A 12,882-nucleotide genomic window follows, 5' to 3' on the forward strand; every position below is an offset into this window, starting at 1 on the left:
ACAAAAACTGCTTAACTACACAAATAAGTCATGGGAATCAAAAGACATAGAGAAGGCGTACTTCAAACTAAGTTTGTAAATAATTTCTGTATTGCAAAGGCTGTATTAGCTCCTGCAGCTTCTGAAGCAACTACTGATGATGCTCTGTATTATAGCACTTATTTAATGATTGTTTTGTACTTTGCTATAGTTCTCACATCTACTTGATACTTCCACCTATCTCCTAATACCCATTATATATCTGGAAGCCCTTTGCTTCTCTGCAAATGAGGAAATTCCAAACCCACCTCCTCCTCCCTCCCCACAACCCTCACGCTACCCCAGAATAACTTTTTTTCATGCAAATAGGGTAGAAGATGGGGATAAGAAAGGGGATCAAGATTAAGCTTGTTATAGCAATGTCATCCTATATGTATTCAATATTTCACTTTCTTAGACTTCCCTTTTCAGTTATCCTTAATGACTTTGACTTTTGTTCTTCAAGTGCAAATACAAAAACTAGACGTTTAAAATTCAAAACACTGTGGCAATTTTCATCAAGACTTTATTATGACACATTAGTAGGGATTTAGATTAGACAAATGCTTGCATCATTGTTTTACTGTCATGGATCCATTATTTCCCATCTCACCTACCACGATCCAGTTCTGAAAGCAGGTTTTAGAGCTCCTTGAGAGATTTCATGTTATGTATGCTGCCTTTTGTACACAATAGATACTTCAGTCTGTCCAAGTAAGCAAAACTCCACCTGGAAAAGCAAATACACTGTGTGGAAAATAATAAAAAAAGAGATATTTAATACTAAATTTCCAAAGTAGTCTATGTGCTACACAAGGTTAAATAACTTCAAAGCCAAAACCAAAAATCATCGCACCCAAAGTCAAAACCAAAATTCATCTGCACCACTGCTCCTTGTACTTGCTCTCTCTCTGCTTTTTAACCGCAACATGTCCATGACGCTGCGTGCGTATATGTCTCGCAAATTAACATTGATATTTGAATCGCTGGATGAGTTCTTCATGAGTTTCTTTAAAGCTTCACGCTGCCGAAGAGCAGCTTCTTTTATCTTCAGTGTAAAATAACAGGCAGAAAAACGGTCATTTATTATAGCTATTGGCAAAGCCAAAACCAGTATTCCTGATAGTATACACATAAAGGCTACTACCTTACCAATGGTAGTGTCTGGTCTAATGTCACCATAACCAACTGTTGTCATGGAAGTTGTTGCCCACCACCAAGCACCAGGGACACTTGTGAAAGTTGTGCCTGGCACACCTTGCTCAACAAAGTACTCCACAGTGGAAAATATAGAGATTCCTACAGAGAGGAAAAGAAGCAGAAGGCCAACCTCCTCATAGCACTGAGCAATAGTCATCCCAAGAGACCGCAAGCCTGAAAGACAAGAAATGCTGTCAGTGGGTTGATTCATGTAGCTGTCATTATATCTTTGCAAAACATTTCTTACTTAAAGGCTGACCACTTTATATTCTCTTTGAATGCTGGTGAACATGTCCTGAGAATCACACAGACTCAGTAAGATTAGAGAAGACCTCCAAGGTCATCGAATCCAACCTTAAATTGAATGCCAGCTTGTCAACTAAACCATAGCACTAAGTGACACATCCAGTTGTTTCATGAACACTTCCAGGATTGTGACTCTATCACCTCCCTGGGCAGCCCATTTCAAAGCTTAACCACCCTTTCCATGAAGAAATTCTTCTTTATGTCTAACCTGAACCTCCCCGGCACAGCCTGAGGCTGTTTTCTCTTGTTGCTTAATGCCTGGGAGGAGAAGCTGACCCCACCTGGCTACACCCTCCTTTCAGGTAGGAGGTAGAGAGAAGTAAGGTTCCCCCTGACCCTCCTTTTCTCCAGGCTGAACAACCCCAGCTCCCTCAGCCACTCCTCATATGATTTACTCTCTCGATCCTCCACCAGTTTTGTTGCCCTTCTCTGGACATGCTCCAGCACCTCAATGTCTTTCTTGTAGTGAGGGGTCCAGAACTGGACACAGGATTTGAGGCCTCCCAGTGCTGAGTACAGGGTGATAAATAGTTTCCTAGTCCATTTGGCCACACTATCTAGGCCATGATGCCATTGGCCTTTGTGGACACTTGGGCACAGCTGGCTCATCACACCCAGATCTTTTCCACTGGGCAGCTTTCAGCCACTCTTCCCTCAGCCTGTTGCACTGCAACAGGGCTTGTTGTGATGCAAGTGCAGAAACCAGCACTTGGCTTTAATGAACTTCATACTGTTGGTCTCAGCCCATCTATCCAGCCTGCCCAGGTCCTTTTGTAGAACCTTCCTATATCCTCCAGCTGATCAACTCCTCCACCCAACTTAGTGTCATCTACGAACTGACTAAAGGGTACAACCCGATTCCCTCATTCGGATCATCAATAAAGATATTACACAGGACTGGCCCCAATACTGAGCCTTGAGGACTCCACTAGTCACTGGCCACCAACTGGATGTGGTACCATACACTAACACTCCCCAGGTCCAGTCCTCCAGCCAGTTTTTACCCCAGCAAAGAGTGCATCTGTTCAGGCCATGGGCCTCTCCAGTTTCTCCAGCAGAATGCTGTGGGAGTCAGTGTCAAAGATTTTATCACAGTCCAGGTAGACAACATTCATAACCTTTCCCTCATCCATTAGGCAGGCGATGTAGTCATAAAAGATCAGGATGATCAAGCCTTGGCTGAACTGTCCTTTCTTAAACCCACAGCTGGGCCTGATCCCCTGGTTGTCCTGTACATGCCATGTGATCACACTCAAGATCATCTGCTCCATAATCTTCCCCAGCACTAAGATGAGGGCTGTAGTTCCTTGGATTCTCCTTCTGACCCTTCTTGTAGATGGGCATTACATTTGCTAACTTCCAGTTACCTGGGGCCTCCCTGGTTAACAAAGGCCGATCATAAATGATGGCAAGCATCTTGATAAGCTTTCCAGCCAGCTCCCTCATCGCCCTAGGATGAATCCCATGTGGCCCCATAGACCTGTGAGTGTCTAAGTGGCACAGAGGTGACTAACCACATCCTCTTGGATTGCAGGGGGTCTGTTCTACTTCCCATCCCTGTCTACCAGCTCAGGGGGCTGGTTGCCATGAGGATATCCACTCTCTCTGTTAAACAATAAGGCAAGGAACATATTAAGTACTCCAGTCTTCTCCTCATCCTTGGTGATAATGTTACCACCGCCCCAACCAATGAAGGACATAGATTTTCCTTGGCCCTCTTTTCGTTGGTAATGTATTTCTAAACCCACTTCTTCCTACCTTTCACGCTGGTGGCCAGATTGAGTTCTAGCTGAGCTTTTGCTTTTCTGATTTTCTCTCTACCTAATGAAATCCTTGTACTCTTCCTGAGATTCTCTCCTTCTTCCAAAGATCATAAACACTCTTTTGTTCTCTGAATTCCAGCAGAAGATCCCTGTTCATCCAGGCTGTTCTTCCTCCTTGGCTTGTCTTTAGGCACATAGGTACCATCTGCTCCTGAGCCTTTAAGATTTCTTTCTAGAAGTATGTCCAGCCATTCTGGAGCCCTCTGTTTTTAAGGGTTGTTTCCCAAGGGACTCTCTGAACCAGTTTCCTGAACAGGCCAAATCCTGCCTGTTGGAAATCCATGTGAGAGGTTTTGTTGACCTCTTTCCTCACTTCACCATGAATTGAAAAGACTCTTATTTCATGGTCACCATCCTCATGATGGCCTCTGACCACCACATCTCTCACCAGCACTTCTGCTGGTCTAATGAGGCACTGACCCTGGTAGGCTAAAAAGAAGTGCTGCTCTAAACAGCAGCTGGGAAAAAGTGATTTACAGAAATAGATCACAGCGTCATACTGAACATCTGACATCATCGGTAGTTTCTTAATACAGAGTATAGGAATTCTTCTCGTTCTTTATCATCTGAACTATGTACACATATAATTTAGACAAAATAAACTATCTTGATTTATTAATTGGCTGTAAGAGAAGATCTAGCACCACTCTAAACTACTTAAAAACACACAAAAATATATATACTTGGAGACTGAATGTGCCAAGCCTCTGTTTTCCAGCCACTGTACTATTTTTCTCTTGGACCAAGGAGCCCTTAGTTACCAAATTTATGTTGCTATGTGAGTACTTAGACCCCAGTTCAGTTCACTCAGTAACTTTTTCTTTAAGGACTGCTTTCAATCCTTTTATAGTTGTCAAAGACTCTCTTCGACCCTTCTTCCCTCCCCCCAAGCCCTATCACTACCTTGTATCTGTAGACATCAAAACAAATGGTTTTCCAGTAACAGCTGCACTTTTGCCAAACTCAAGATAGCAAAGCTTCTCAATGCAAGCATGGAATACTGTTAATTGACTATGTACTGCATCAGCCCTTTTGCCCATGAGCTGCACAGGGAGTTCAGGACCACTCTCTATAACCCCCTACCTTCCTCTTAGAGCTACTGCTTCAAGGCTAGACTGCCCCACAAAAGCAAGCAGGAAAGTAAATCCAAAAACAGTGCAATGGATAAATATTGCACATGTAAAACAAGAAGGAAGATAACAGGGTACCAATTCAACTGAGACACACAGGAGACTGAAATTATCTTTTGAATTACTTTGGATTAGTTTTTAATACTATTCTTTAAAAATGTGAGATGTTTTCTCTAAAAAATGAGAAAAACATGCTTATCAATTACCCTTCACAGGTATACTTCTCACTAAACTAGTGTTTGCAAAACAGCTTACTGAGGCTCTTCCTCTGCTTGCAGACTTCATGTGCTCGTTAGTGTTATAAGCAATTTGATTCTTCTACAGTCTCAAACTACAAGATGTTAACATTTCTTGCTTTTGGCTCTTTCTTTTCCCCTGCAGGTCTAATGGGTTTTAGAAGTTTTATGTACAGCAAAAAATTGGAAGTACACAGTAGAGTTTGGAGGCAATGCTGGGGTTTTCTTCCAATGCTATCTGCTACGAACTCCAGTAAAGCACTTTCCCATATTGAGATCTTATATTACTATAACTATGATAGAGTGTTTATTACAATGATATAGATTAAATCTTTAACACAAGGGGGATAAGATATATCAGTGCAATCTTTTCTCTGTAAATATGACTGCCTTCATATTTTGGAAACACTAATATCAGCAGTGCAAAAACTCTGTGAGATAATTGCAAGGACTCAGTTCAAATTCTCATCTTCCAAGGAAGCTACTATGAGCCCTTGCCCTGTAAAACTTTGTACTGAACAAGGCAGAAGAGTAAGTCCTTTCAGGTGAGCTAGGAAGAAGGTACAATTTAAAATTATTCCTGTAGCACTTCTTTTCAAAGCATAAATGAATATTATAAAAGCCAGGGTTTGTACCTTATGATGAGTCTTGAGAGTATTATAGCTAAAATAAAAAGCAAATATTTCACATAAAATAGATTAAAATAAGGAGGAAAAGAACAGTAACTGTTGACTCTTTATATCACAATGATGACATTCTAACTTCCTATGGTTAGTTATTCTAACTGTTCAGGGTCTGATTTTTTCTTTTTATTCTTAGTTCTAGTATACTCATCTAAAATTAAAATATAGTTCTTCATGTCTTTAGATCAAGTCAGGGGACATTTCTAGGAAAACTTATGAATCTGAGAAGGTACTGGACTCTGCAGCTCATTCTAAGGGGAATCAGTTGGTGTAATGACATCTATAAAGTGCACTACTATATTACCTTGTACCTTTTAAAAATGTCTCTGAGTCCTGGCACACGGCCAAACTAGGGCTGTTCCAGCACAGACACCTCAGCAAGTCTTACAGCTTCTCATGAGAACTCCTTGCCAGGAGCTGTGACAGCTTGGTTACTCATGCTTGGAAGGTGCTAAGGCACTGGCTGTAACAGAGTTGGTGTGAGGCTGGCAAGCAGCCCCAGCCCTGGTAGGAGGAAGAGGAAGCATTTCTGCTATGCAGGTCAAGTTCAATCTCTCTTTTGTCCAAAATGACTTGGCAATACAAGCTGATATTCAGGAGCTTCAGTTTACACAGTGTTTAAATAACCCTAAAGTTTTGACACAAAAAGTGCTTAAGTTTCAACTTTTCATGACTCTACAGGCACAATGGCCTTAAATATGCTATGGTCTTCTCTCAAATATTATGCTCATTGCCTTTGCAAGCAAAATGTTCATACCCTACTTCTCCTCAAGAAGTCCCTCTGTCTGTATGTACTTCCCAGAGAAGATCAGCAAGGCTTCCCTGAAAACATGGTCCCAGGGGAAGGCAACAGCCAAGGAGCATCTGAGAACATGACAAATACAGCTTCAGTTCTCTTCTATTCTTGAAGTCACTAAAATACGTAATTTTGATATATCAGAGGAGTAGTCTTGCCCTCTATCTACACATTTTATGGACAGAGGTACTACTGATTTCTCAGTGGTTCCTTGATGAAGTATAGTACTTTGCGTAAGTAACTGTACACTCACACCAGTCTAGCCTGAGTGTTTTTAAGATCACACCCCCCCAGTGAGCTGGCTTCAGCTTCCAAAGGAGCAGAAATTACTTTTTTCATTCTTGTTCTTGTCCCAGAGAAAGGGTTAAATTGTTATTTCTTGAAAGTGAAGAAAATAACTGCTGTTTTTTCACCTCACTCATCCCTGCACCTGACAGCAGGGCCAGGCTGCTTTTGTGATCCTAGCTTTGCTATGGCTCCATAAAGTACCACAGAGATGTTCTCCTTGTGGCTACGAACACCCCTACTTGGTGAAACAGAAGCTGCTGCCTGCAGACACAAATCTTCTGCTCTTGTATTCATTTTGCCACATGAAACAAGTCAGCAGTGCCTGAAGCTTTGTCTGGTCTGAGAGTGTAGGAGCTGGAGAGAAGCCTCACTGGAAGGCTCCTCTCAGATCCAAGGCAAGAGAGCAGAAGAGCTTCAAGAGTCACCCCTGAACACTGAAGTTTATCAGGACTGCCCAGGTATGTGCAAGATGGATGGTCTCTATGCATGATACATATGGGGCTCATCTTGTATTAGGAGCTGTGGTAAAGGATGTATTTAGAAGCACATTAACAAACTTCTTTGGACACAAGATCAGAACAGTGAGTTTCTACATCTAAATCGCACAGATTTGATTTAGCATTCTGGAACTAAGTAGGCAGCAACTGACCTACCAAATAAGCAATACAGTGGTGGTAACGCTGCTCTGAGTGGTTTAAATTGATACATATATTGCTTCTTGTAGCTTGAAACTGGCATTTTGATTCCAGTAAAAAGAAGCACACCTCCAGATCACCATACTACATTTTTATGTAATTAATTCACTTTTACCTAACATAGTACTATTGAATTCAATGTCACTCAATATTGTGATGTAAACTGTGGTAAATACTGAATAATTAAATTAAGAATATATAAACCTAAGTGTTTAGACCATCCTTGCGAGTATGTATACCTGAAGTTAGCAGTTATACAAATATCTGAAACATCTGATTTCAAGTTGATAGAGCCACAAAACTGAGTGACAGAATGAACACATTCACTCTGTAAGAGTAAACTGCAATAAACTGGAAACTTGAATCAACATACTTTTGGAAGACCATTTTGTTAGCACAGAAGTGCCCTGATGAGGTAAAATCTTTTTCTAATTTTCAAAACACAGTTAGAGAGGATGGCATTCACATTACAACTACCATCAAGAGTGGTTTTAAAAGCATTGCAAAACACCTCTACCAAACCCTGCAAAACTTGTAATGAAGCAAAACATATTGCCAGACTGAATAATTATAAACTTCCTCTCAACTGCTTTCTAAGGGACTGTTATGCATCAGTATAGGCATAATCTAGGGTAGAAAGTAAGATTAAGATACTTCCCAAACCACTATGATTATGCTTATGATTAGTATCAAAGCTACTCCCTGCCACTGGCAGGCAGGTTTGCTACCCTTCAGTGGTAACAAAAATAAGACTCATTCCGCTGCTGTGAGCACACTGTAACTCCTGCTGAAATTGGGCCAGTTCACAGAGAAGGCTCTCCAAAAATATGGACAGGCATCAAACCATTCCTGCTTCATGGCTGGAAATCCTGAAAGGGCACACTGGATGCATTTCAAGAACAATCATCACTGTCTTCAGAACATCTAATATTGTAGGACAGAGATCATTATTTACTATTAGGATTTAATTTTTCAAAGCTACTAGTGTTGGCTGAACATTTCTCCTGTAAAACTCAGCACCATATTCTCCACTGATTTAGGTGGGTACATAATCAAATAATTTTGAAAATGCCAAGACAGTTTTTATTCTTTCATAGAACCAGGCATGCACATGCCATGAAATAGTAATAAAATCAGGGGAAATGCAAGAGGAAATTCAACACTTTTCAATCATTTCCAGCTTCCTCTGATAAATTCCCACTGGAATATGTTAACTTTTATGCCTTCCTTTCACCAGGGAGAGCAAACAGGATGGTTCACAGAAATGCATTTCACCTTCCACCCCACCCCTGCTTGCTGTTCATTCATCTGTCAGGAGTGCCAGGGCACTAAGGGTCCCAGACCACTTGGTAAACGCTGGCTGAGCCTGGCACTGCTGCTCTGTATTGCACCCAGGTCCCCCTGCCTAAGCAGCCCCTGATGGGCTCCATACACCACTGGAATACCAGTGGGTTCAATAGGGCTAGAGAGCCCCTCAACCCATCACCTGAAAAGGTTCTAAACAGTTTCCTTGAAACATTCTCCACTGTGGTTGTTTTCAGGATCTATGACATGGACAAAATCATGACATAATTCTTTGCATATGCTTTTAAACAAACTAAATTGTGACAGCTGTCATTAGTGGGCCTTGGAACATACAAAAAGTCTGGGCTGATGATCTCTGCTTCTTCCCTAATAAAATCAACACATACGTATGTTTTAAAATTTATCACATTATGAGTGACTGGTGGATGATTTACAGCATGCAACACTGAGGTCTGTTTATGTAAATGTTCAATGCAAACAATACACAAGGCCTTATGAAGAGCTAAAATTTTTCAAAGAAGGCCCTTGTCACTCAATTATAACATTCAGAAGTAAGATTTTCAAAAGCCATTACTGCTAACAGATTGTGTCATGTAATGCACATACAAAATGGAGGACTGTGCCCAGGGACAACTGTTGCAGGCCGTGAAATTGAGAAGTATCATAGCCATGGCCAAGTGTACCTGTTGAATGTCTTCCCAGCTTCAACATCCGCAGGGCTCTGAGAAGTCTCAGCACTTGGACAATGCGCCCCACATTCTCCAGTTCTTGGGAGCTCTCACCACCGCACAGGCTCTCTACCAGCAGGGTGATGTAGAAAGGCAAAATAGCAAGGAGGTCTATGATGTTTGCCACACTCCTTAGGAAGCGGCACCGATCTTGTGCACACAGGAGCCTCAGGACAAACTCGGCTGTGAACCATGCAATGCACAGGTATTCTAGGGCATCCAGCAGTGGTGGGGCCAGCCAGCTGAGCTCTACTGAAATCAAGGCCATGTTGGCAATTGACACAACAACAAAAACCATGGACAAGGTTCCAAACGTCCTGGCTGCTGCAGAGGAGCCAGGCTTTTCCAAAACTTCCCAAAGTTTCTGTCTGACATTGGGACAGAGGCTACCAGAAAAATCCTCTTCTTCATCTTGGGCATCCAGTTCTTCCGCATCTTTCTTGATGTCTAAGGCTTCACTCAGCTCCTTCCTCCTGAAGTACCTGCCCAGGAACACCCCCCCAAGAGATTTTGAATACCAATAGGCAGATTGGTATACCATCTTACCATTTACCATGCAAGTCAGAAGAATACACATTAAAGTTTACCTTATGTGAACTCAGAAAACCCCAGTATCAAGCATATGGCTTATATTGTTGAGCCCCTGCAGCATGTTTCCACTGACTGATATACTTCTAATACCCCATTTCACATCAGTGACACATTCTATAAGCAGAGTAATTTTACTGATAGCAATTTATTTATATGGATCATGTTGACCACAGTAGGATCTGCACCACGACTAACATGAATTCTTAGAAGCAATCCTGGCACAACCAGATTCTCTGTTTTTAAACAGCTCTCAATTTGTTTACTTGTATGCCATTTTTATTACACTGGTCCATATTTGCAATAGTAAAACTGAAGGCATAATTAAAGCCACGCAGTGCACGGGTAAACTTCTGATCAATACACACTAAGACGACAAGGTATCTTTCTTTAGATAAATGGGCTCTCACACAAAGTGGACAAGCATTTGTACTAAGTAAAACTTACAGACTGTAAAAATGTAGATTATTTTGTCAGAGTATATTTAAAGTGGTATTTTGTCAATCACAAACATACTCAAAGTACACTAAAAAAATCCCCTTTTTCTTTCATATCTTTCTTTTTGACTGCTGCAAAGCTCAAGCCTTAGACAAAGGTGTTGTGCAATTTTGCCTTCAATACAGTTAGTCCTGCACATGCCAAAAAGGCCTGTAGCTGCATGTATCACTAAAGTAGCAGGAGCGTTCAGTTACACCTACCAGAGAAAAAAGAAAAGGATGAAAACTAGGCTCCAATTTTCTCAGCTGAAGAACTGAACCACACTAGGGTAGGATACCTCTAATATCCTTTTGAGATGGTATTACTTCTTTATTTCTAATAATTTTGACATGACTGCTATAGCTAAATAGCAGTTACACTCTTTAGAAAATTCATTTCTTCAATACTAAAAAACCCAAACCAGTAACATTGAATATGGTGGGAAATTAACTGCAAATAGAATTAACAGAAACATCCTGGGGGTGGTTCAGTCGAAACCCACCTCGTTCCTAAACTGCCTGTTATAATTTGTCTCCAGCCAGCCATGTTCCCGCTGTTGCTGCCCCCTCCCTGTAAGCTGCTACATCCACGTGCAATGCTTCCTTTCATGGCTCCTCCTGGAGCCATGCCACCCACACTCAGCCTGGCAGGTGACCAGCCCCCCTTCTGCCTCTCCAGCTTGGATTTGGAAATCCTTCAACATTAAAGTGCAGGTGGGCAGGATCCAAATCCTCCCATCATTGTGCCTGACTCCACATCTAATCCCTCTAGGATAATCTCAAACTGAATGACTGAAGGGACATCTCTCCTTTCACAACCTTTTCATCTCTGGTATTGTCCTTTTCAACATTTTGAGCTTCCAGGGCTAGTTTGAAGCCACTACAGGACATCCCAGACCCTGTTCCTGTTGCTGTCTCACTATCTTAACCTCACTAGCAACCTTTCCCACAGTAAATGGTAACTGTGACCTCACCCAACACACCCCCCATTTCTGATACCCACCCACTGCTACAGCAGCAATTGGGGCTCAACTCACACAACTTTTCCTGCTACCTCACCTATCCCCACTGCTGGATCTCCCACCTGAGGGTCCCTGAATTCAAGTCAATGTGGAACTCATCTAGCCCACAATCCACAAGATGAGGAAGCCTCCTCTTCCCACAACTCACCGGTCTCTGCAGCAGGAATCAATGCTGAGCTCATCCAAACCCCAGTACTGGATCTCTTGCAGGAAAGAGAGTGCACAAAGCTGCTCCATCACATGCAGCCTCCCTGTCTGGTAGTAATTCAGGATGTAGTGAAATGCCTGTGAGCTCCGGTCAAAGAAGTACTCATTCTCCACAAGGTTGGCATCATCACAAAGCTCAAGGAGGCCAGAAGCCACATCTCGGGCAGCAGAGACCACTACTGCCAGTTTGCCAAGACGGGTGTCAGGATAGCAAGACAAAGTTTGCTGGGACATCACAAAGCGGCTGCCTCCTACATTGATAGTAAAGCAGTCCAGAGAAGGGATGACCTTCTGGAGCAGGGGACCCTGCTCTTCCTCACTGGAGAAAACACTGGACTCCAGCGAACCCAGGGATGTGCTACTCCCTGGTTCCTCCAAGGATGCTTGGGAAGAAAGAGACATGCAGCAGGGAGGCGACTTCATCCTGTAGCTGCCAGCAGCAGCCCACACTCTCCAGGATCAAAATCACAACACGGCTGCAAAGAAGGCTGCCCCGCCTGCGGAGCGGCCGGGCCCGGCTCGGAATGTTGCCTCTGGCTACCGTCCCAGGGACACCGCACCGTTCCCGCTGCCTCCGGGCGGTGCCTGGAGCTGGGCGGAGGTCAGGCGGGTGCTGCACAGCCCAGCGCCGCCCGCACCCGCGAGGATGCTGAAGGAGCCACGGTACCTGAGGCGGCGTCACCTCGTGCTGTCCGCGCCGGCACCATCCGCCCGCGACGGCCCCTCCGCTTCAGCGCTCATCTCCAGCCGCTGGGTCGGGGGCAGGGGAAACCCACCGGGACGACACAACACGGAACACCGGCCTCAGCGGCGACTCCGGGCAGCGCCCCGACAGTAGCCCTAAGGGCCGCTGGCCAGCCCGTCCCCTCCCGCCGCACGCTCGCACTTCGGCCGGGGCTGCTGCGGCCGGAGCCGAGCCCCGCGCCGGGGCAGCCGCCGCGAACAGAGCGCCTGGGCAGGGCTGCCGCCCCCGGCCCGCCCGGCCGCTCCCCGCCCCCGGCCCGCCTCACCTGCCCGCCGCCCGGCTGTGCCGCCCCCGGCCGGCTGCCTCCGCTCGCTCCCCTGGCTCCAAACCTCCGGGCAGCGCCAGCGCCTCTCCATGGCGGGTCATGTGCTGCGGGGGGCAGGCGGCAGCGGGGGGCGCGGGCTGGCCCGGGCGGGGCCGCGCCCTCCCCCCGCGGGGCTGAGCCGCCCCCGCCCCGCCCCGGAGCCGCGGAGCCCGGCAGCCGCAGGTGCGGCGGGAGTGCTGTGTGCCTCCACCGGGGGCTGTCTGCGGGATAGCCCGGCGCTTGCAAACTTCCCCGAGGCAGTTGGCAGGACGGTTCGGAAGCCGGCCCTCCGCAGTGTATGTAACCCCAAACGTGTCGCTAAGCAGGTAACG

General features: G+C 44.7%; 1 protein-coding gene across 1 annotated transcript; it reads right to left on the reverse strand.

Moving 5' to 3' along the window:
* Window positions 1–528: 528 nt before the first annotated feature.
* On the reverse strand, window positions 529–12,593 carry KCNV1 (potassium voltage-gated channel modifier subfamily V member 1). Its single transcript, XM_053948693.1, has 4 exons — window positions 12,512–12,593; window positions 11,443–12,251; window positions 9,164–9,690; window positions 529–1,392 (listed from the first exon to the last, which is right to left on the reverse strand). The coding sequence occupies exons 2-4, from the start codon at window positions 11,922–11,924 to the stop codon at window positions 881–883; spliced, it is 1,521 nt and encodes a 506-aa protein (XP_053804668.1). The 5' UTR covers window positions 11,925–12,251; window positions 12,512–12,593; the 3' UTR covers window positions 529–880.
* Window positions 12,594–12,882: the final 289 nt, after the last annotated feature.

Source organism: Vidua chalybeata, chromosome 1 (genome assembly GCF_026979565.1).
Source record: "Vidua chalybeata isolate OUT-0048 chromosome 1, bVidCha1 merged haplotype, whole genome shotgun sequence".
Taxonomy (NCBI): domain Eukaryota; kingdom Metazoa; phylum Chordata; class Aves; order Passeriformes; family Viduidae; genus Vidua; species Vidua chalybeata.

Coding starts and splice junctions, on each gene's coding strand:
- KCNV1 (XM_053948693.1), bottom strand. CDS start 11,924: ATGAAGTCGCCTCCCTGCTGCATGTCTCTTTCTTCCCAAGCATCCTTG. Junction 9,691..11,442: donor GATTCCTGCTGCAGAGACCG/GTGAGTTGTGGG, acceptor GTTCCTGGGCAG/GTACTTCAGGAGGAAGGAGC. Junction 1,393..9,163: donor GCTGGGAAGACATTCAACAG/GTACACTTGGCC, acceptor CTTGTCTTTCAG/GCTTGCGGTCTCTTGGGATG.